The sequence below is a fragment of the Penicillium rubens genome, assembly GCF_028828025.1.
Source record: "Penicillium rubens strain IBT 27055 chromosome Unknown utg000004l_segment0_segment0, whole genome shotgun sequence".
In the NCBI taxonomy this organism is placed as follows: Eukaryota; Fungi; Ascomycota; class Eurotiomycetes; order Eurotiales; family Aspergillaceae; genus Penicillium; species Penicillium rubens.
The window spans coordinates 4,282,375-4,301,814 of record NW_026890602.1 but is presented as its reverse complement, the minus strand read 5'-3'; the positions used below and the strand labels follow the sequence as shown (position 1 = coordinate 4,301,814).

The following is a 19,440-nucleotide window of genomic DNA, read 5'->3' as shown; positions in this document are numbered from 1 at the left end:
AGATGGCCAAGAGACAGGGTTACAATGGAAGTTACCAGCCAAGCCTCCCGACGCGGGGAGAAACTCGGCCAAACCGTGGGCCAAGATATACCAAGACGCACTAACCCGACACTAAGTAACACCAAGTGGATATCAATCCCAGGGGTCTCAGCCCACAGTAGCTCATTGATTGGTTGATCCAAATTCAGACATCCATTAGCCTCTCGGGATAGTTATCTTTTACTTTTCCAACAAAGCGCGACTTCCAAGGTTTTGCTTATCGACGGGGAAAGTGGTCACGGCCGGATGAGGCCGAAGCTCACTTCCAAGGTTAATCTCGTAAAAGCACTAAAAGCACTAAGACGCAGGGTCTTCGCCGGCTATTGACGGTTTTTGCCAAGTCCGCCGTCCGCCACGTCCCAATCCAGACATTGCCCCGGGATTCTGGAATGAGAGAAGCGAGACTCTTGGAGGCACTAAACAGGTACGCTAAATCACGCCATGGACCATATAATTGCTTCACCTCGCCCTCCCACAAGTTTTCTTTTGCTTTTGCTTTCCTGCTGTGTGTTTCATCTCTCACATCTCTGGATTCCAGAACCGCCACTATGAATGCCAGTGATCCTGCCGAAGTGGCTGAGATTGCCAAATCCAAGGCAATCTCCCACAACATCAGTGCCGATGAGAAAGTCCCAGTAGTCGATGACCTGACCATCGACAATGCCCCTCCCGTGAGAGCAGGGTCAATCGAAGGAGACGACTATGCTCTGGAAAAGACCGCTCCTACAGATGAGGAACTGGCCACTTTGCGCCGTGTTGCGGGCAAGCTGCCCGCGGCAGCATACAGTGTTGCCTTTGTGGAACTGTGCGAGCGTTTTTCGTACTACGGTACCACTGCTGTTTGTATGAAACATCAATCTTTTGGGGAAGGGAGCATAGATGGTTAACCTGACTTAGTCGTCAACTTCATTCAACGACCCTTACCCGATCAATCCACCACCGGTGCCCTTGTCCCAGGCGTCTCTGATTGGAGCAACGAATCACCTGGAGCTCTGGGTATGGGCCAACAGGCCTCTACGGGATTGACATTGTGTAAGTGACCAGCTCTCGAAGGGTCGACTCACGGCTAACATGTCCAACTTGCTCAGTTAACTCTTTCTGGTCCTACATCATGCCCCTCTTCGGTGCCATAGTTGCTGATCAATATTGGGGTCGTTACCGCACCATCATGTCCGCGATTGCCTGTGCACTCGTTGGACACGTCATTCTCATCGTTTCCGCCATTCCCCAGGTTATTGAAAATCAAAAAGGAGCCGCTGCATGCTTCTCTATCGGTCTTGTTATTATGGGTGTAGGGACTGGTGGTTTCAAGTCCAACATCTCGCCCCTCATTGCTGAACAATATACCGACGACAGGCCCTATGTCACAACACTTGCTAGCGGTGAGCGTGTCATCGTTGACCCAGCTGCCACCGTTGCTCGTATCTACCTGTACTTCTACATGATGATCAACATTGGTTCCTTTGTGGGTCAGGTTGCAATGGTCTACGCCGAGCGATACGTTGGTTTCTGGCTCTCTTATCTTCTGCCCACCGCCATGTTCTGTCTCTGCCCGGCGGTATTGCTCTTGTTCAAGAAAAACTACGTCCTCACTCCCCCTAGTGGATCGATCTACGGCAAGGCTTTGAAGGTGTGGGGTTTGGCGCTAAAGGGCAACTGGAGTCTGAACCCCGTGCGATGGTAAGCTACATCCTGTCAACGAGTGTTGCACCTACTAACCTTTGACTTGTAGGTTCCAGAAATCTGATAAGGATATTTGGGCCGCCGCCAAGCCCAGCCACTTTGGGGACAACAAGCCCGCCTGGATGGACTTCGACGATGCCTGGGTGGATGAAGTTCGACGAGGACTGATGGCCTGCAGAGTGTTCTTGTGGTACCCCCTTTATTGTATGTGGACAATTCCCCTCTGCTGCCTTCGCACTAGCTGACCATCTCTAGGGCTCGCCTACAACCAGATGTTGAACAACCTGACGTCTCAAGCGGCCACCATGAAACTTGGAGGTGTTCCCAACGACATCATCAACAACCTCAACCCCATTTCACTGATCGTCTTCATCCCCATCTTCGATCACATCATTTACCCAGGTATTCGCAAGATGGGTTTCCACTTCACCCCTTTGAAGCGTATCACGGCCGGTTTCATTATGGCCGCCCTCAGTATGGTCGTTGCTGCGGTCACCCAACACTACATCTATAAGTTGGGACCCTGCGGTAGCAATGCCAACCACTGCATAGAGGTGGAGAAGCAATACACCAATATCTCCGTTTGGGTTCAAGCCTTAACCTACATCATGGGTGGTATTTCCGAGATCCTTGCATCTGTGACTTCCCTTGAGTATGCCTACACCAAGGCCCCGAAGAACATGCGTTCCCTCGTGCAGGCTGTGGCGCTGCTGATGAACGCCTTCTCGTCTGCCATTGGTCAGGCTTTCATTGGTCTGGCTAAAGACCCTCTGTTGGTTTGGAACTACACGGTGGTTGCTATCCTTGCCTTCGTGGGCGGTGTTGGATTCTGGGCCACCAATTACAAGTTGGACGCAGAGGAGGATGCCATGAACATGTTGCCAGACAGCAGCTTCACTCCCCATGCGGCTGAGGATGAGGAGCGGAAGTGAAAAGATGATCTAGTCTTTTTTCGTATCGAACGAGATATGCCAGGATGAAGTAATGGTACATATGGATGGTTTGGGGTTAATATCCCGGCATGATTTGCTAAAGCTAAACATACCCAAGTAGCTGTAAGACCATGGATACCCATTGAAATGATATTTCATTTAATCAATTGTCTTCTTTTGTATGCAGCCCAGGAGCTGAGGCCTTGATTGTCAGATTCCCAGTCCGGGTTCTTCACAACTCCTAGTTGTAAAATAGTACTAGTCGCCAGGCTAGTCTCAGGGAGAAACGTATGGTATTATTCGAGTAGAGAATAATTCTTGCTAAGTTCAAGTCCAAAGGGAAACACTTTCATACTGCATCATTCCCGGGTCGTGTATGTAACGCAGCTAGTCCCCGACTTTTCGGCATATGTAGTGCTCATGTCACCTCCTCATTGGGAAGCTATACCTGAAGGTCTTTTAGTATGTTCAAGGACTCTTACCCTTCATGGTTATCTCCCCTTTCATGCACGTTGTCCTTAGCCTATTTTCGATACTAATATGGCTTTAGTGTGAAAAAGCAATGGAGGTTATCTCTGGTATGTGCGTTTTTCTCAATGAGAATAGAGGGGGTCATGTGATGCAGTTGCTTTCTTTGTTTATCCCACAAGGATATATTTCCTAACCTCTGTCTTTCTTCAGCATCTTGTATTTGCATTTCTGCATATATATCCTTGTACATTCCTATCCTTCTACCAGTGGTATTGTCCTCCCTGTTTCTCAGTATTTATTATTATTAACTTGGTTCGTTCTACTGCAGTCATCCACGATGCCGCCGGCAAGATTTTCGCTAATGGAGCGAGGCAGCCAGTCTTTCGGGCAACAAGGAGCACCTAAATAACCATAACCGCCATACGACGATAAACTCAACCCCAGCTCCATAAGAACACTACGCTTGGCTAAGCCAATCAAAAGACATCTAAATGGCTAGAAGGTTTCCTCCCTTTCGATGCCTACATCCAACAAGTGGCCAATCAGAACGGAGTCTGGAAGTACGACCCGAAGGCCGTCGATCAGGACCCATGGGGCAATGGAATCTTCGAGACTCCAGAAAAGGAGCAACACCGTCTACTATATGCGGCCGGCTCAAACAGAAATTGCTCGAAGGAAGAGTTGAAGAGGCTCTTTGACGAGCAGTCTGTCAACCTGGGTCTACTGGCATTTCTTGCGTCTCTTGGAGCAAAGTACCCGTCGATCAAAGCCCGATGCCGCATCAAGAGCCGGCGTTCAGTTTCCTATACAGCTTTCGATGCTACTGGCCACGACCTTGCAGAAGAGGAATTGCTTTGAAATCCTGCTCGGAATTCTCTCATTTTCCACTCATTGGAGTATGAATGTTGCCAGAATGATAGATGACCGGTATTGCAAGCGCCCGGATCCCACCCAGAATCCCGACGACCTAATGGCGTATGTCTCTAGGCTCTCTTAGCCTACCACAATACGACAATATGAGCCCCCGAGAAGCATCCTCCGTCAGTCCAATATGAAGAGATCAAAGCTCCAGCAGGAGGTTAGCCGCAGGGTAGCCATGCTCATGTTAGTCTCACTTGCCAGATTCAAGAAGGCATCTGTTATGGCAGTCAGGCTGATGCTGGTTTTCCAGGTGTCAGGCCTCCATTGTTTGCTAGCTGGTTAGTATATTAGCTAGCCTCAGCCAGTCAGAGAATCAATCTCTCTTCCTTCTCTCTCTCCTCCCCCTCTGGCTTCTGCCAGATCAGCATCATGGACCCCAGGTTCTCTCACATATTCGGTACCCAGACCCTCGCCTACTGGGCTAAAGACACTGTCGAAACCAATTATGCCACTCTTCTTGGCCAACAGCAATTTCCCCGAAGCCATGCAAACCGGCGCATGGCTCGCAAAAAACACAAGAGGCCCAGACATGAGCCCAGCCGACCCGAACAAGGCCCATCCCAGGAGCAATCTGTGGCAGCGACGATCAATATGACACCTCGAGATTTCAAAGTCGGGACGTATATATAATGGTGCTGATATCCTCACCGAACACATTTCTTTGTATAAGGGCAAGGCACGTCTTGAATTGAGGCAACCTGGTGACGTCCTTGAGAGTGACGGAAGCGTCAATTTGAGCGCACTTTCACCTCATCATAATCCCACCCCTATCTGTACGACAACGAGGAGGTTAACCCACAACCTATCATACACACAGATGCCGAGCAAGAAGACCCCGTCTCGATAACCAGGTTTCAGAGAGGGTCTGCCAGATTCGGAGCATTTCGACGCCCTCAAGGTATATATGAGTCGCGTGTCGGAACATCACGAAACCCCGGCCACCACAGGGACCTAGCCGCATTCCAACTGGTACGGGATACTCAGCTTCAGATGTTCAATATTTAAGAAGTAAAGTATCAGTACGGAAAAGTCGTTGTACTTTGGAGTTTGCTTTAAAGGCGCTCCCACTGAAAAGTCCGTCCACGTGTTCACACGATTCCGCAGTTCGCAGACCCGAACAAAGAAATCTCTTTGACAAATTCACAAGTCAGACCCGAATCTTCCAGCAACTTGAACCTCTTCAGCCAAAAATGGGGAAGAATAAAAGCAAAACGAGCAAGCCCGGTGCCAACCGCGGTTCCAAGGAAAACCAGCGGACCCAAAGAAGAACCCCCGAGCCAAGACGACGGCGGCCCCGACCCCAAAAGGGGATACCCAAATGACGGATTCCCAGGTCACAAAGGAAGCCACCGCCCCCAAAAAGTCGGTGACCATGACACGATTCTCTGCACATGAAAAGGAGCAGATGAAGTCTGGCAACCGGACGGCATACGTAGCACTGCCCAAGAACGTGAAGGCTAAACGGGCTACGAAAAATGATGCGCTTAACAAGCACTCCGTCCCGACGGAGAGGGGAAGCCCCAGCCGTGTAGGGCCGAGCCCTACTACACTAGGGGCCCTACGAGGTTCGTCACGGAGAAGACGGAAGCCATCCCGAATGAAGTACTCGCCCACAAGATCGAACCTGGTCCCGAGGAAGCGATTTTTGATCGAGGAGCAGATGTTCGGGAACACAATCGGCCCCCGAAAAAGGATTGTGTTCGAGAAGCCCCCGGGCTTCACGAAGATGGATGTGCTATTTCGGGAATTTTATCATCAAGTTCTGGCCAGAGGACTTGTCGGCCCCGTGCCACTTCTGCCAGTCCCAGCACACAGTGGGTTGCCCCCTGTGCCACGTCGTGGATGTGACTAGCTGGGAGCTGGAGTCATACTGGCCCCCAATGAAAACTGATGTATTTAATGTCCAAAAAGTGTTGGAGGCGTCACGTTATCTGTCATGTGACACTCCATATCCCAGGACTTCCTTTATGTGGTGTAGATAGCTTCACTTCTCTCTTTCCTTTCTCCAGTGTGACGATCTAGAAGTTCACGTGATAGTGCTTGTTTCTTTGTTCGGAAGTTGGAGGATTTCACCGTACTTCCAACAGAAGAATCAAGACCGTCCAGATACCCTGTGACCGACCCTTCACCGAACTTCCCACAGAATCATACGACATCCGCACGAGACTTTCCCCCAACTTCTGCTGTCACATGATTGGTCAGGGTATAAGTCACTGACCATGACCCGTTTCTCGGCGAACGAGAAGGAGCAAATGAAGGCCGGGAACAGAACGGCCTATGTGGCACTACCAAAGAATCTGAAAGCTAGGCGTGCAAGCAAGAACGATGCGCTCAACAAGCACATCTGGCGCACCTATAAGAAGCTGGAGCTGGAAGCGGTGCTTCAATCTGGGGACTCATACTTTGCGGTAGTTCTTAAGACGCCGGAGAACAGAGATCGGGCCCTAGAAACACTGCGTGCCAAAAAGGTTCGCCTGGATTCGGAGGTGGTGTCCTTGCAGGTGATGCCGTTCGGTGTCCCGGACGAGGCCGCGAACACTGTTTGGACGGTCCGAGGTTGGTATGGTGACACCGCTGAAAAGATCGCCGGTGCGATCCGAACCTAGTTCGGCAATGAAAAGGATGCCGAAGCGTTTCATGGCAGGATGGCAGTCAAACGGGTGTTACAGAATGATATTCCCAATGGGCAGTTTAGCGAGCTGTACAGGTGGATGAAGAGGGCAAAGATGTCCGCCTGGACAGATGACACCAAAGAATGGGGAACATACTAAGATTCCTGGTGAAAAGGAGAGAGGGGAAGCGTATGTGTCCTTGGTCTCAGATGTGAAGTCATTCTGCCATGAATTCATTCAGCCCATAGAAAAATGTTCGGCTGGATAGATTCCGGATATCTTCAACTAGATAATCCAAGAATCTACAAGGGCAATTCTAGGATATTTCACTCTTAACGCCAAAACACATAATGGCCTTACCAAGCGTTTATTACTCGGTGTCTGATCCAAGCGTCCAAGCGCATCTGACATCCAAGAATTATCCATTGTTCTGGTTATGATGATTACGATTGATATTGATGGGCGGGCATCTGTACATTTCCAGAGGATTACGAGATGCAGGTGTGCCAACCTTGGAACCTTGGAAGGTTGTTCATTTTAACATGGTCGCATATTGTGACAACAGCTAGTCTTGATTGCAATATAGTTTGTTAACAAAGGTCTGGATGAAGAGATTAGCCGTTGCTTGTCTCTTTCCAAATCGTATCCACGTAAGGATCCCGCAGTCCGAGAAGCCAGGTGGAGGATATGGGTTTGCGACAGTTGTGTAGAAGAGGAGAGGGTCAAGCAATGGCTAGTTACCTAGAAAGTCTCAAGAATTCCGTGTCTCCGTTCCAATGTTACTAGAGATAATAGAGGGACCTGATGGCCTTCCCCTCAGCTGAAAAGAGCAGAAAAAGCAATGACCGGCGATCATGCTACCTTACCATTAGAATAAAAAATATACCGGGAGGATCATAGGATACTATATGCACGGAGATGTAACACTATGCAGGCATGATTCAGGAAAATCACCAATCGTCTTCAATGGGGAAGGCGTTGACTAGTGAAAGGCAGATCTAAACAGTATTCGCTTCGCCATACAACGCCAAGACAAGGCTGCATGTCCTTGAGATGGATTTACAAGATCTACGCCAAGCGATCTATCGTAGTAACCACAACGTGCTAACATCGTTCAGCCGGACCAAGGGAGAAGATCGCAAGCGAGAAGGGGCTGTGAAAGTTGCATGAACTAGTAAGACTGTAGGCTGTTGCATAATTAAAGGCTCGGCTCAAGGCTCGGCTCGGCCCGGGTATGTAAATCTTCACTACATCCATGGATTAATAGAGGACGTACGTACGAGAAGGAGAAGAATTTGTCTTTGCCATGGCGGAGACCGTCGGGGTGGATCAAAATTATATCGTACATCCATGGATGACTCCACCTGGTGAATATATCTGTAACATTGAGATCTAAGGTGGATGTTCAGCTAAAATATTCGATCTATCAGTTATATACGGAGTACACATTAGCGTACAATCTGCAGGCCATATCACGGTGAGACACATGATCTTGGCCATATGATGATCGCCATGGGAGTCTTGCATGTAAATCTTAACCCATCGGGGCATAATCCCTTGCCAGGGTTCAGCCTTGACCAATCCACTCTAAACCCACCTGTAGGACTCCAAGGAATATGCAACCCGTCAGCTGAAGAACAATTATCACTTGGGACCATGCATTTCACCCAAGATGGTATCAGTCGAAAGCAAGAAATGAGTAGTAGAAAGGAAAGGAAAGAGGGGTATGCACGTATAATATTGGATTGCGGTCTTTTCATTAGCCCTAATTGATTTGCTCCGCTAAACTCGAGTTATCCTCCGGATGCGAGGTTAGCGCCGATATACTCAGCTGGCATACAGTCGCCACGGTGCATCGTACCTACCTGCACATGTGGGATTAAGCCCTGCAGCTATTACCCCTCCTGCCTTGGACAAAATTCCATAGGTGGGTTATCATTATGGCAGAGACTATAAATATAGGCTAGACGCCTTTGCAATTCTTTATACAGAGTATCATTAGTATCATTCAACACTATATATCATTAGCCTCACCCAATATGACCGGGCCAATGATTTGTCGAGTGCTTGCGGTACTGTCACTCGGCATAATAGTCAATGCATCTCCAGTCCAACTAGCTCGCCGGGGTGAGTCTCACATACCACAAAGCACAATATCCAATCTAACGGAAAGATACCAGAAATCTCAAGTGAACTATTGGAACGATTCACCCTATTCTCCCAATTCGCCGCCCTATCGGCCTGCGACCAAAACATCAACCACACGGGCCAAAGTCTGACGTGCGACTACGGCACCTGCCCGCTCGTAGCAGCCGACAACACGACAGTAATCAATGCATTCCACAGCGACCACGGCCCAACAGGCTACATCGCCTTGGACCACACGCGGGAACTGATTGTCCTAGCATTCCGCGGAACAGTATCCAAAAGCGACGGCGACACAGATCTCGATATCGCCCTCACCCCGATTGACGAGGTGTGCACCGGATGCAGGGCCCATCATGGGTTCTGGGTTTACTGGAGCGCCGTAGCGAGCCAGGCAACATCTCGGCTTCGCGATGCAACCAGCGCGTATCCGGGATATACGTTGAGCGTTGTAGGACACAGTCTGGGTGGGGGTATTTCGGCGCTAGCAGGGACGGTCCTTCGAACACAGGGGTTCAACCTGGATATTGTGAGTAAATGTCCAAATCAGGAAATCAGTGTAAATTCACGCTAACGTTTGAAAATCACTAGTGGACATTTGGAGGCCCCAAACCTGGAAACATGAAACTGGCCGAATTCATCACTAACCAGCAAGCGCCCAACAGCATCTACCGAGCCACGCATACGACAGACCCCATCCCGAAAGTGCCGATCAATCTGCCATTCTTAGATTGGAGTCAGCCTTCGCCTGAATACTGGATTACTCAGGCGACTGGAGTCCAGGTCACCCCTGATGGGGTGCAGTATGTTGAAGGGATCAATAGCAAGGAGGGGAATGCTGGTTCGGATAGGGATTTGAGGTGGCCGAATCCTGAACATGGGTGGTATTTTGGGAATATGAGTGCGTGCGCGACTCCGATAGATGCATCATAGGCATTATGCGAGAGTATTGAGGCCATGGGAGATAGTCTTGATGTTGTTTACCTGGGTGACAATGCACAGTTGAAGAATAGAAATGAATATATTGTTACTGAGTCGCAAACGTCATATTTACATTGAGTCGGACCCCAAACCATGAGGTGGTATATCATAAACATGCATCCATCAGGACATCTTAGGACGCAGACGCAGATTCGGCCCTTGCACGAATTCTAGTCCGGTGTCAATATCACCGCTCTGAGCAAACTTCAAGTCCTTTATGTAGTGATCACGCGGCTGCCAGGGACCACGATCAGCAGCCTTGGGTAACGTGCGCTGGGCAACCGACACATAAGTGGACTGAAGGTTCAAGAGAGGACGATCCTGGAGTGTAGCAGCATCCTTCTCCTTTAGACGGGGAATAGCGGCGACCGACTTCTGCGACTCGAGCTTCTTGAGCAAACGGCAGATAAACTGCGCCGTCGCATCCGAACCGAGAGTCCACGAGGCGTTGGTATACCCGATAACGAAAGAGGCATTAGGCAGATCCTGGAGCATGACTCCATTCCATAGATACTTATCGCCTATGTCAAGTTTGGTCCCGTCCACAGAGAGAGCAGAGCCACCTGCGATCTGCAAGCGCAAGCCAGTAGCGGTAATAATAATATCTGCGTCAAGCTCCTCGCCCGAATTCAAGAGAATACCATTCTTCGTAACCTCGCGGATCGTATCGGTCTTGACATCCGCCTTGCCCTGTCGGAGACTGCGGAACAGGTCCCCATCGGGACAGACACACAATCGCTGGTCCCAGGGGTTATACCTGGGCTTGAAATGTGGGTCGTAGGGGATATGGTTGGGCAATTGCTTGCGCACATTCAACTTGAGCAGCCAGCGGGAGAAATTCGGGAAGCGCTGGCAGAAGAGGAAGAAGATGCGGGTGGTGTAGATCCAGATCATGCGCTGCAACTTGCAATACACTGAATTGGGGAGGAGGTAGGAGAGCCAGCGACTGGCTGAGCGGTTCGGAACGGAGAGGATGTAGGTTGGGCTGCGCTGGAGCATTGTGACACGGGCGGCATGGTCGGCGAGATTGGGGAGGAGAGTGATGGCGGTCGCACCGGATCCGATGATCACGATCTTCTTGTCCTTGTATTGGAGGTTCTCGGGCCAGAACTGAGGGTGGACGATCTGGCCCTGGAAGGCGTCCAGGCCGGGGATGTCGGCCTTCAGGGGATCTTTGTAATTGTAGTAGCCCGTGCCGAAGATGACGTAGCGGGCGGTGTAGGTCTGTTCGGAGTCATTGTGGTTGACGGAGAGCGACCAGGTATTTTCATCGGAGGACCAATCTGCGGATGACAGACGATGGTTGTAGCGAATGTGTTGGTCGATGCCGTATTTGGCCGCAGTATCGCGCACGTACTGCTTGATAGCAGAGCCTTCGGCGATGGGGTTATCGCGGGACCAGGGGTTGAATTGGAAACCAAAAGTGAAAAGATCAGAATCGGAACGGATGCCAGGGTATTTGAAGAGATCCCAGGTGCCACCTAGATCAGCGCGCGCTTCTAAGATGGTGTAGGTGTAGCCGGGGAGTTGGTCTTGGACACGGTAAGCGGCGTTGATACCGGAGATACCTGCACCGACGATAATGACATCGAAGTGGTTTTCGTTTATTCCATTGAGTCCGTTCATGATGGATACAACAAGTGTAGAAACATTCAACAATTAAACGAACGGAGGTTTATTTAGTTTATTTAAAAAACTTCACATGCCTCGGTTTCACGACATTTTTGATCGGCAGATCGACATTTGGGGTAAACAGCAGAACCTTATAAAATCTGCACGGGGAGATCGGGGAGATGCAGATGCAGGGGATTATTAGTAGAGTATAGTATACTTCGTAGTATATAGTATATCATAGATGTATTTATAGTCAGTGTATATAAAAGACCTTGCAAGTTACACCGATCTCCGATCAATCCGGTTGGTTTAATCTCAGATCTATAGAGATATAGCGATGGAGATAGAGATCTATAGTCCTATAACCTCAAATATAAAAAGATAGACATGTAAAATGCAGTATAGAGATCTAACCTACAGAGGACTTAGTACTCATACAATGTCAAAGACATGGCCGAGGAATTCCCCAGCCTCGGCACCTTCCTATTCGGGATAGCCATGCGAAGGATCGTCGCTTTCACACTTCGACGGGCTACGATATACAATATTGTACGGAGTACATACAATATACAACATACTTGTCATGGCCTCTGTGAAATCATGAAAGTCCAGTCATGTCTATCACCAAAATAACCAAAGTAACCAAAGTGAAGCTCTCCTTAAAGGAGAAACTGGACTTCTTCCCGGCTGTGGTCTCCATCGTCATCGCCTACATCTATGCCCTCCTCACTGGTCTTCGACGCAGCGAACGCCAAGCCAAGTCTTTGTCCCTTCATTTGGGATATGCGGTGTTCCGCAAGGCGACCGCGCGGTTGACCACGACTCAGATGCAGTACATTCTACCGCCATCCCACAAGATCTATGAGCGACACTCCAAGAAGACTGGCAGACTCCCCGAGTCCGTGGAATTGGGTGATGGGGCATTGGGCCACTGGGTAGGCGATCGAAATGCCGACAACGTGTTGGTCTGGTTCCACGGTATGTATGCAACAAAGAAAGAAACCCCCTATTCCTATTCAATCGGATACTAACCATCATTCAGGGGGTGGCTTCGGACTACCGGCTAACATGGGCTATTTCAAATTCTACGCTCAGCTGCTACGTGACCTCAAAGCATCCGGTAAAAGTGTCGCGGTCTTCAGTCTGACCTACACCCTGGCGCCAATTGCAGTCTACCCGACTCAACTCCGCCAGGCTGTGAATTGTCTGCGATATATCCTCTCGCAGCCGAACCGCGACCCAGCCACGGTTTTCCTGGGTGGCGACTCTGCAGGCGGGAATCTGGTTGGTGGAGTACTCTCTCACCTGGCCCACCCACACGCAGAGATCGATTCCCTGCAACTGCACAGCAACCTGGGCGGAGCAGTGATGATCGCACCATGGACACTACTTGAGAAAGACTTCCCCGAAATAGAGATCTACCACGGTGGCGATATCATCACGACGGCAGTTGCGGGACCGTGGTCGGCAGCCTATATTGGTGCGGGCAAGCGGGACTATTACACTGATCTATCGACTGCACCGGCGGATTGGTTTACGACGTTCCCAGTGAACTCGGTGTTGATTACCGCGGGCGGGAATGAGATCATGTTGCCTCTGATTCAGGACTTTGCGGCGAAGTTCAAGGAGGGCTTTGAGAATGTGGAGGTGTTTGTTGGGCATCGTGAGTGTCATGTGGCGCCGATTTATCATTTGGAGTTGGGAAATGCCACGAAGACAGAGCAGGGGAAGAAGGTTGAGGCTGTGTTGGCCGAATTGATGGTGTGATTCTATATAACATTGTACATACATGGATTGAGTATATATTTTACAGTGGCAAAACAATCCATGGCGCGTTAGCTTTAGCAGAAATATCCAAGCCATAGAGGTCCGATATTATACGAACTAATTACCCAGAAAAAGAAAGAAATACACATCGGCTATTCCTATAAATATCATAAGTCCATGGACCAGCCTGTGATATTTCAACCCTTAATAGTATGTACATTCATCGTTTACCAAATCCAAAATGCGTACAACATAAGTCAAATTTCAATCATTGCCAAAATCATATCCACTACGCTTGAGCCTCCTTCTCCGCCTGCTGCGCAATACGCATCCTTCTCAACGCACCCGATGCAAAAGTGCGCACACCCTCCTGCATCCAGGTCGGCATAGCCCGCACCAACCTAGCCACCGACTGACTGGCAGGCAGAATAACCTGACCACTAGTCTGCGTCAAGATCTGCTTGCAGATAGCATCGGACACGACCTGGGGGGTCATGATGGGCTGCTTCAAATGGGCCTCGTGGTCCGTGAGCATCTTGATCATGGGCGTACGTACCCAGAAGGGGTGAACAACACTAAAAGCAAGAATCAGTAAAAGTTCCCCTGACAGTAAATCCGAGAGTAACTCACCTAGTGCGCACATTAGGCGCATTGTACCAATACTTCAACTCCTGACGCAGGCCCTCGTGGAAAGCAAGCGCACTAGCCTTGGAGCAACAATAATCCACGATCTCACCGAGAGCCACAAAGCTCGCCATACTAGCAATAGTGACGACATGACCATGGTTCGCCTTCACCATGGCCGGCAAGAACTCCTTCACCATAAGGAAATGGGAGAGGGTATTGACCTCGAAAGTCTGACGAATCTTCTCTTCAGGCTCATCGAGGATGGTCCCCTCATGTCCAATGCCCGCATTGTTGACCAAGACTGTAGGATCGCCGTGGTTTTCGCGAATGGTATTCGCGACTTGGGCAATATCAGCCGAGGAAGTGATATTCGCCTTGTAGAAGGTGACGTTGGCAGGTAGTGAGAAAGTCGGCTCATTAATATCAAGGATGATGACGCGCACTCCTGTGCGCGCTAGGTCTTCCATGACCTGCTTGCCGATTCCGCTGCACCCGCCCGTTAGCAAGATGAGCTCGCGGGCTGGGATCCATGGTTGGTTGGAGGTCCAGTTTTGCAAGGTGCGTTTTGAAAGGAAGCGGTTTGTGATGCGGAGGAGGGTGAGGGCGGCGAGAACTCCGATCGCCTTTTGGGCTGTTGGATGGTGGAGGAGATCTTGGGCGGGCTCTGGGAGGTGTGATAGAGCCGTTTGAGTATATTGGGTGATGAGGTTGAGGGTAGACATTGTTACTACTGGTATGGATGAAGTGAGGTGAGGTTTATCGGAGGATAAAGAATGACCGGGTTATATTAAGGATAATAAGTACGTTAAAGGCTATTAAGGTGTTAAGGACATGGCTGATATTTAGGGCATATATTCAACCGAGGCTTCACATTTTAGGGATTTCCCACTAATGAGGAAATCTATGCGAGAGAATATTCCCCACAGGGATCGACAAGAGATCGACAGTCATGACATCTTCATTTAGACTGAATTCAGATCGAGCTTTCTTTGAATATGTTCGTCTGTTGTCTTTCATGTCTTTCATGTCTTGCATGTCTCTTCACATGTCTCTTGGCATCCCCGCATTGTCGCGGTCATCCCCCCCTTCCAGCCCTAACTTCCAAGGTTGTCCAGTATGAACTCCTCTACTCGGCCTAAGCCTCCACGGGAAATACTTGAACATCACAAGCTAACATAGTGCAATACTAATTAGATCTCTACCTCTTGATGACATACAACAACATGCAGATCCAAATAATGGTAATTCACAGAGCCGAGGTCTCGCACGGGTCACCCCAACAGGACTGCCGATCCCTGTGGGGCATATGGGGGCATATGGAGGCATATCCGATACAAAATTGAGATATGAGCTTCAACTCCTGAATCCGAGGCTTTTTTTCTTTCAACTCGATTCAAAGAAATATGGCCCTTGGTGACAGTGTACTGGCAGTGGGCGCATTCACCCTTGCCGAGGCGTATTTCCTCCAACGCACTATCTTGACAGACACAACCTTTCAGAGAATCTGTCTCAGCGCACTGGGAGTAAACATCCTCCTAAAGGCCTTCTACAACATAATAATATGGCCATTGTTACTAAGCCCAACGCGGCATCTACCGAAAGTCAAGGTAGGAGACAAAGCACAACCAAAGTATGCACAAACCCCTAACCTCCTACAGGGCTCACATGTAGAACTCGTCTTCGACTCGCCACGGGGAACAAAACCCCTCCAGTGGATGAAAACCGTCCCAAATGAAGGACTCATCCACATGCGCGACACGTTCAATCGAAGCTACGTGATCCCAACCAACCACCAAGCCCTGCTAGATGTCATGAGCACGAACACATACGACTTTGAGAAGCCATGGCGAATGCGCAATTTCCTCGCACGGATCATCGGCTTCGGGATGATTACCTCTGAAGGCGCAGCGCACAAGAAGCAACGCAAAGCACTCACGCCCGCGTTCAACATTAAGAATATACGTTCGATGTATTCGCTCATGTGGAGCAAGACGGGACAGTTACTGGATGAGCTCGAGAAAGAAATCAAGGTCCAACCGATGGATGGAACGGGTCCAGAGGACCAAGAGGGTAAGATTGAGATGTCCGAGTGGGCGAGGTACGTGTTATAGACATCGCATGGTCCCCGGATTGTTCATGGTATACTAACAATCATGCAGCCGCCTCACCCTTGACATAATCGGGCCTATAGCAATGGGACGTGACTTTGGTTCGCTTCAGAACAAGCGAAACAAGGTGGCAGATAGCTTCGCGAAGATCCTCGAGCCGACCAAGGAGAAGATGGCGTTTCTGATGATGAACTTTGCGTTGCCGCAGTGGATGGCGAGGCGTGTGCCCTGGCGACAGAATGACGTACTGAATGCGGAGACGGCGTATCTACGCAGTACCTGCGATGAGATTGTGCGCGAAAAGCGAGCCAGTCTTGCTGGATCCAAGGTTTCCGCTCAGGATCTCGAGGCTGATATTCTGGGAACGATGATGCTTGGCGGGGATTTCTCGGATACGGAGTTGGTTGATCAGATGTTGACATTTTTGGCCGCTGGAGTGAGTATCCGACCACAGCTGCATTGCTATAATGAACCAGTATATCAGCAGTTGAGCAACTAGCTAACTCCGCACAGCACGAAACCACCGCCAGCGCCTTAACCTGGGCCTGCTATCTCCTCCACCTGCACCCAGAATACCAAACCCGCCTCCGAGATGAGATCCGCTCCAAGATCCCATCAGGCAATAGCCCGATAACCTACCAGGATCTCGAATCGCTCCCTTTACTAAACGGCGTCTGTCAAGAAGTTCTCCGTCTGTACCCAACGGTTCCAACCACAATCCGCGAATCAGTCCGCAACACCGTCATAGCAGGGAAGTACATCCCGAAAGGGACACGAGTGGTGTTGTGTCCGTGGGCGATCAATCGGAGCCCGCTCTTCTGGGGCGAAAACGGGGAGGAGTTCGTACCGGAGCGCTGGATCGACACGGACAAGAACGGGCACTGTATCCCGAACAATAATGGCGGGGCGTCGACGAATTTCGCGCAGATTACGTTCCTGCATGGGCAGAGATCTTGTATTGGGAAGGACTTTGCGCGTGCGGAGTTGCGGTGTGCGGTTGCTGGTGTTGTTGGCCGGTTTTTATTTGAAATGCAGGATCCGAAGCAGGAGATCCATGTTGCTGGGGCTGTTACTATTAAGCCGGTTGAGGGGATGCATTTGAGGATGCGGAGGATTGACGAGTGGTAAATTCAAATATGTAGTTGATGATTTACGATCTGTTTTATGTTTGCTGGCTTCATGTTGGTAGCTTCTAACTGTTTGTGGATTAGTTTGGATAATAAGGACAGGTTGAACCTCCCCGACTTAGCCCCGAGCAAACTAGATTATATGTAACTATAGTATACTCGACCAAGAAGAAGGATTGAGTCGATATGATATTGCACAGTAGCGTGAAGTGGGCTCACTGCTGCATACATACAGTGTACTCCATATTCCGATACTATTGAGTAGGTTGCAACGTGGGCAGCATCGTCTGTGTTGGCATCTACATTCTCTCATTTAGCTGATAAAAAGAGCACTTGTATGTCCACAGCCATGTCAATCAACGCCAGCCTGCTCCTCGCCACTGCACCAAGATAGTCGGAATGACACTGACACCAACGATGAGAGCAACGGCAATGCCAGCACCACCAGCCCATCCAACAATCTCGAACATCTCAGGGAACCAGAAAGGACCAATGAATCCCCAAGTCTGCCGAACAAAGGTAATAAAAACACCGACACTGGCAGCATCTTCGCGGTAACAATCAACCGCATAAGTAATGTCAACAGTAGTAACGATCTGATTACCACAAGCGCCAATAGCGGTGCCAATAACGGGGGCAATAGTCCATGCACCGCCAGAATCCCGGATCTCGATAGCAAAAACCACAATACCACAGATCGTCAAAGCATGGCCGATATAACTCAACCAAAGACGGTATTCCGGCGGAGATGGTTCTCCAGTCCGCTTCTGACGTATAAGCATCCAACGATCGGAAATAAACCCGCCGATCTGTTCACCAACGACAGACCCGATAATAATACCCAGAAATTGCAGACCGACCTGCTGGGTGTTGAGGCCGAACTTGGCAGGGTAGACCTGGGAGATCTCGATCGTGAGTACGATACCGCCCCAGAGAAAGATCATTGCGTAGGCGACGGCTGGGATGATCACGCATGGTTTCATCACGTAGATCAAGGGCTGGAAGAAGTCCCAAAGTTTCAACGGTGTAGGGTCGATGCGGCGGAATCTGAAAAGACTCCGCTTGGCTGCTATGACGTTGTCAGGGGGGACGTTGCTGCGGACATAGAGGGATTCCGATCCGAAGAAGAAGTAGAGGACAAACTGGACTGCGTTGACCTGTTCGAAGCCAATGGTTAGACGGATCTGTCTCCGGGGGGTGAATAGTAAAGAAAACTCACGATTGCAAGAATATAATAAATCCAACGATAGCCCACACGCAAAGCCACGAACCCAAAGATAAACGGAGCAGCAGGAACACCCAGGGTGACCATTACGGTCCACGCGCCCATGCATCGAGCACGATCTTTCCGGAAGAAAGTCTCCGCAACAACGGCGCTACCGATAGCAGCCGCAGGGCTGATAAAGAAGGCAGTAATAGCACGGCAGAGACCCATAGTTGCATAGGAAGGGCTCTTCGCACAGCCAACATTTCCAACCAAGCTGCAGATCAACGAGATGAGGAAGATGGGCCGTCGGCCATACCGATTACACAGCGGGCGCCAGAAGAGAGGCGCGCCGCCTAGCACGGCAATGAAGAGAGAGACGAGGTAGCTGGTCCGCTGCATACTGACGTCGAGGTCTTCGGAGATATTTTCGAATACAGATTGGATTGACGAGGCAGTGAATGTGCCCATCATGGCGTGGAAGGCGACTAGGGTCAAGTTCAAGTTTTTCTACCATGGTATCTTATTAGAAACAAGGTTGAAGTGTGAATTGATGATTGATGATAGGGGTTGTGGTCCCTCACCCTCCATTGCGGCCAATTGTATGGATCAGTATCGGTCATGTCAGGAATTGGCTCTAGATCGAGCGTTCCATGCTTCGCAAGAATATATTGACGGTGTCCCTCGGATAGATGGGTTATTCGGTCTTCGACGTAGAAGTCACATTGCTTTCCAGACTCCATTTGATTAGAATTTGCGCTTTCAATGTGCTGGTGTTGGCTATCTGCCTTCTCCATGTTGAATATAAAAGCTAGGATCTGCGGAAAGATAATAGCACAGACGAAGAGAAGAAAGAAATAAGCAGAAGCACCTTACGCCATTCTTATAGCAAAGACCCCGTCAAATCTGGGATCCCGCCCTTTCCCCATACTCCGCGTTTCCGGGGGATCTGAGGGGTGGGGGAAAAGGAGACTGTGGATTCATCTCCCCGGATTGGAAAGATTTGCAAGTCCCGGTACGGAGTAAGCATCTACAGGATACTAGGCTCCCGAATCCTGGACCATACCCAGCAAGGCACGATACCAAAGCCAAAGGGCGGGTATAGTTTCAGCCGGTCCCCCATTCAGATAGAGGTAGAGTGTGGGGTGTGGGGAGAGAACAGTCTAGTAGGAGGACAACTGTATTCATCATGACGAGATGGTATCCAGG

At 49.8% G+C, this 19,440-nt stretch overlaps 11 protein-coding genes across 11 annotated transcripts; 8 read left to right on the top strand and 3 right to left on the bottom strand.

Annotated features, from left to right (window-relative positions):
• Positions 1 to 587: 587 nt before the first annotated feature.
• Positions 588 to 2,654, top strand: N7525_011566 (uncharacterized protein; the record flags this gene model as incomplete). Its single annotated transcript, XM_002560439.1, has 5 exons — positions 588 to 882; positions 937 to 1,071; positions 1,128 to 1,719; positions 1,772 to 1,926; positions 1,978 to 2,654. The coding sequence occupies 5 exons, from the start codon at positions 588 to 590 to the stop codon at positions 2,652 to 2,654; spliced, it is 1,854 nt and encodes a 617-aa protein (XP_002560485.1).
• A 562-nt stretch (positions 2,655 to 3,216) lies between these two features.
• On the top strand, positions 3,217 to 3,983 carry N7525_011565 (uncharacterized protein; the record flags this gene model as incomplete). Its single annotated transcript, XM_061215529.1, has 2 exons — positions 3,217 to 3,232; positions 3,628 to 3,983. The coding sequence occupies 2 exons, from the start codon at positions 3,217 to 3,219 to the stop codon at positions 3,981 to 3,983; spliced, it is 372 nt and encodes a 123-aa protein (XP_061068041.1).
• Positions 3,984 to 4,415: 432 nt separating this feature from the next.
• Positions 4,416 to 4,676, top strand: N7525_011564 (uncharacterized protein; the record flags this gene model as incomplete). The annotated part of the gene is made up of 1 exon (XM_061215528.1): positions 4,416 to 4,676. One exon carries the CDS (start codon positions 4,416 to 4,418, stop codon positions 4,674 to 4,676), a length of 261 nt encoding a protein of 86 aa, XP_061068040.1.
• A 688-nt stretch (positions 4,677 to 5,364) lies between these two features.
• Positions 5,365 to 5,898, top strand: N7525_011563 (uncharacterized protein; the record flags this gene model as incomplete). The annotated part of the gene is made up of 1 exon (XM_061215527.1): positions 5,365 to 5,898. The coding sequence occupies one exon, from the start codon at positions 5,365 to 5,367 to the stop codon at positions 5,896 to 5,898; it is 534 nt and encodes a 177-aa protein (XP_061068039.1).
• A 367-nt stretch (positions 5,899 to 6,265) lies between these two features.
• On the top strand, positions 6,266 to 6,652 carry N7525_011562 (uncharacterized protein; the record flags this gene model as incomplete). Its single annotated transcript, XM_061215526.1, has 1 exon — positions 6,266 to 6,652. The coding sequence occupies one exon, from the start codon at positions 6,266 to 6,268 to the stop codon at positions 6,650 to 6,652; it is 387 nt and encodes a 128-aa protein (XP_061068038.1).
• Positions 6,653 to 8,697: 2,045 nt separating this feature from the next.
• N7525_011561 (lipase family protein) lies at positions 8,698 to 9,736 on the top strand (the record flags this gene model as incomplete). The annotated part of the gene is made up of 3 exons (XM_002560441.2): positions 8,698 to 8,785; positions 8,839 to 9,332; positions 9,395 to 9,736. The coding sequence occupies 3 exons, from the start codon at positions 8,698 to 8,700 to the stop codon at positions 9,734 to 9,736; spliced, it is 924 nt and encodes a 307-aa protein (XP_002560487.2).
• Positions 9,737 to 9,907: 171 nt separating this feature from the next.
• N7525_011560 (flavin-containing monooxygenase) lies at positions 9,908 to 11,410 on the bottom strand (the record flags this gene model as incomplete). Its single annotated transcript, XM_002560442.1, has 1 exon — positions 9,908 to 11,410. The coding sequence occupies one exon, from the start codon at positions 11,408 to 11,410 to the stop codon at positions 9,908 to 9,910; it is 1,503 nt and encodes a 500-aa protein (XP_002560488.1).
• A 602-nt stretch (positions 11,411 to 12,012) lies between these two features.
• On the top strand, positions 12,013 to 13,165 carry N7525_011559 (lipase/thioesterase family protein; the record flags this gene model as incomplete). Its single annotated transcript, XM_002560443.2, has 2 exons — positions 12,013 to 12,376; positions 12,441 to 13,165. 2 exons carry the CDS (start codon positions 12,013 to 12,015, stop codon positions 13,163 to 13,165), a joined length of 1,089 nt encoding a protein of 362 aa, XP_002560489.2.
• Positions 13,166 to 13,454: 289 nt separating this feature from the next.
• N7525_011558 (uncharacterized protein) lies at positions 13,455 to 14,514 on the bottom strand (the record flags this gene model as incomplete). The annotated part of the gene is made up of 2 exons (XM_002560444.1): positions 13,455 to 13,740; positions 13,796 to 14,514. The coding sequence occupies 2 exons, from the start codon at positions 14,512 to 14,514 to the stop codon at positions 13,455 to 13,457; spliced, it is 1,005 nt and encodes a 334-aa protein (XP_002560490.1).
• A 681-nt stretch (positions 14,515 to 15,195) lies between these two features.
• On the top strand, positions 15,196 to 17,028 carry N7525_011557 (cytochrome P450; the record flags this gene model as incomplete). Its single annotated transcript, XM_061215525.1, has 4 exons — positions 15,196 to 15,399; positions 15,451 to 15,890; positions 15,952 to 16,336; positions 16,414 to 17,028. The coding sequence occupies 4 exons, from the start codon at positions 15,196 to 15,198 to the stop codon at positions 17,026 to 17,028; spliced, it is 1,644 nt and encodes a 547-aa protein (XP_061068037.1).
• A 355-nt stretch (positions 17,029 to 17,383) lies between these two features.
• On the bottom strand, positions 17,384 to 19,028 carry N7525_011556 (uncharacterized protein; the record flags this gene model as incomplete). Its single annotated transcript, XM_002560446.1, has 3 exons — positions 17,384 to 18,184; positions 18,247 to 18,741; positions 18,816 to 19,028. The coding sequence occupies 3 exons, from the start codon at positions 19,026 to 19,028 to the stop codon at positions 17,384 to 17,386; spliced, it is 1,509 nt and encodes a 502-aa protein (XP_002560492.1).
• Between the last annotated feature and the right edge of the window lie 412 nt (positions 19,029 to 19,440).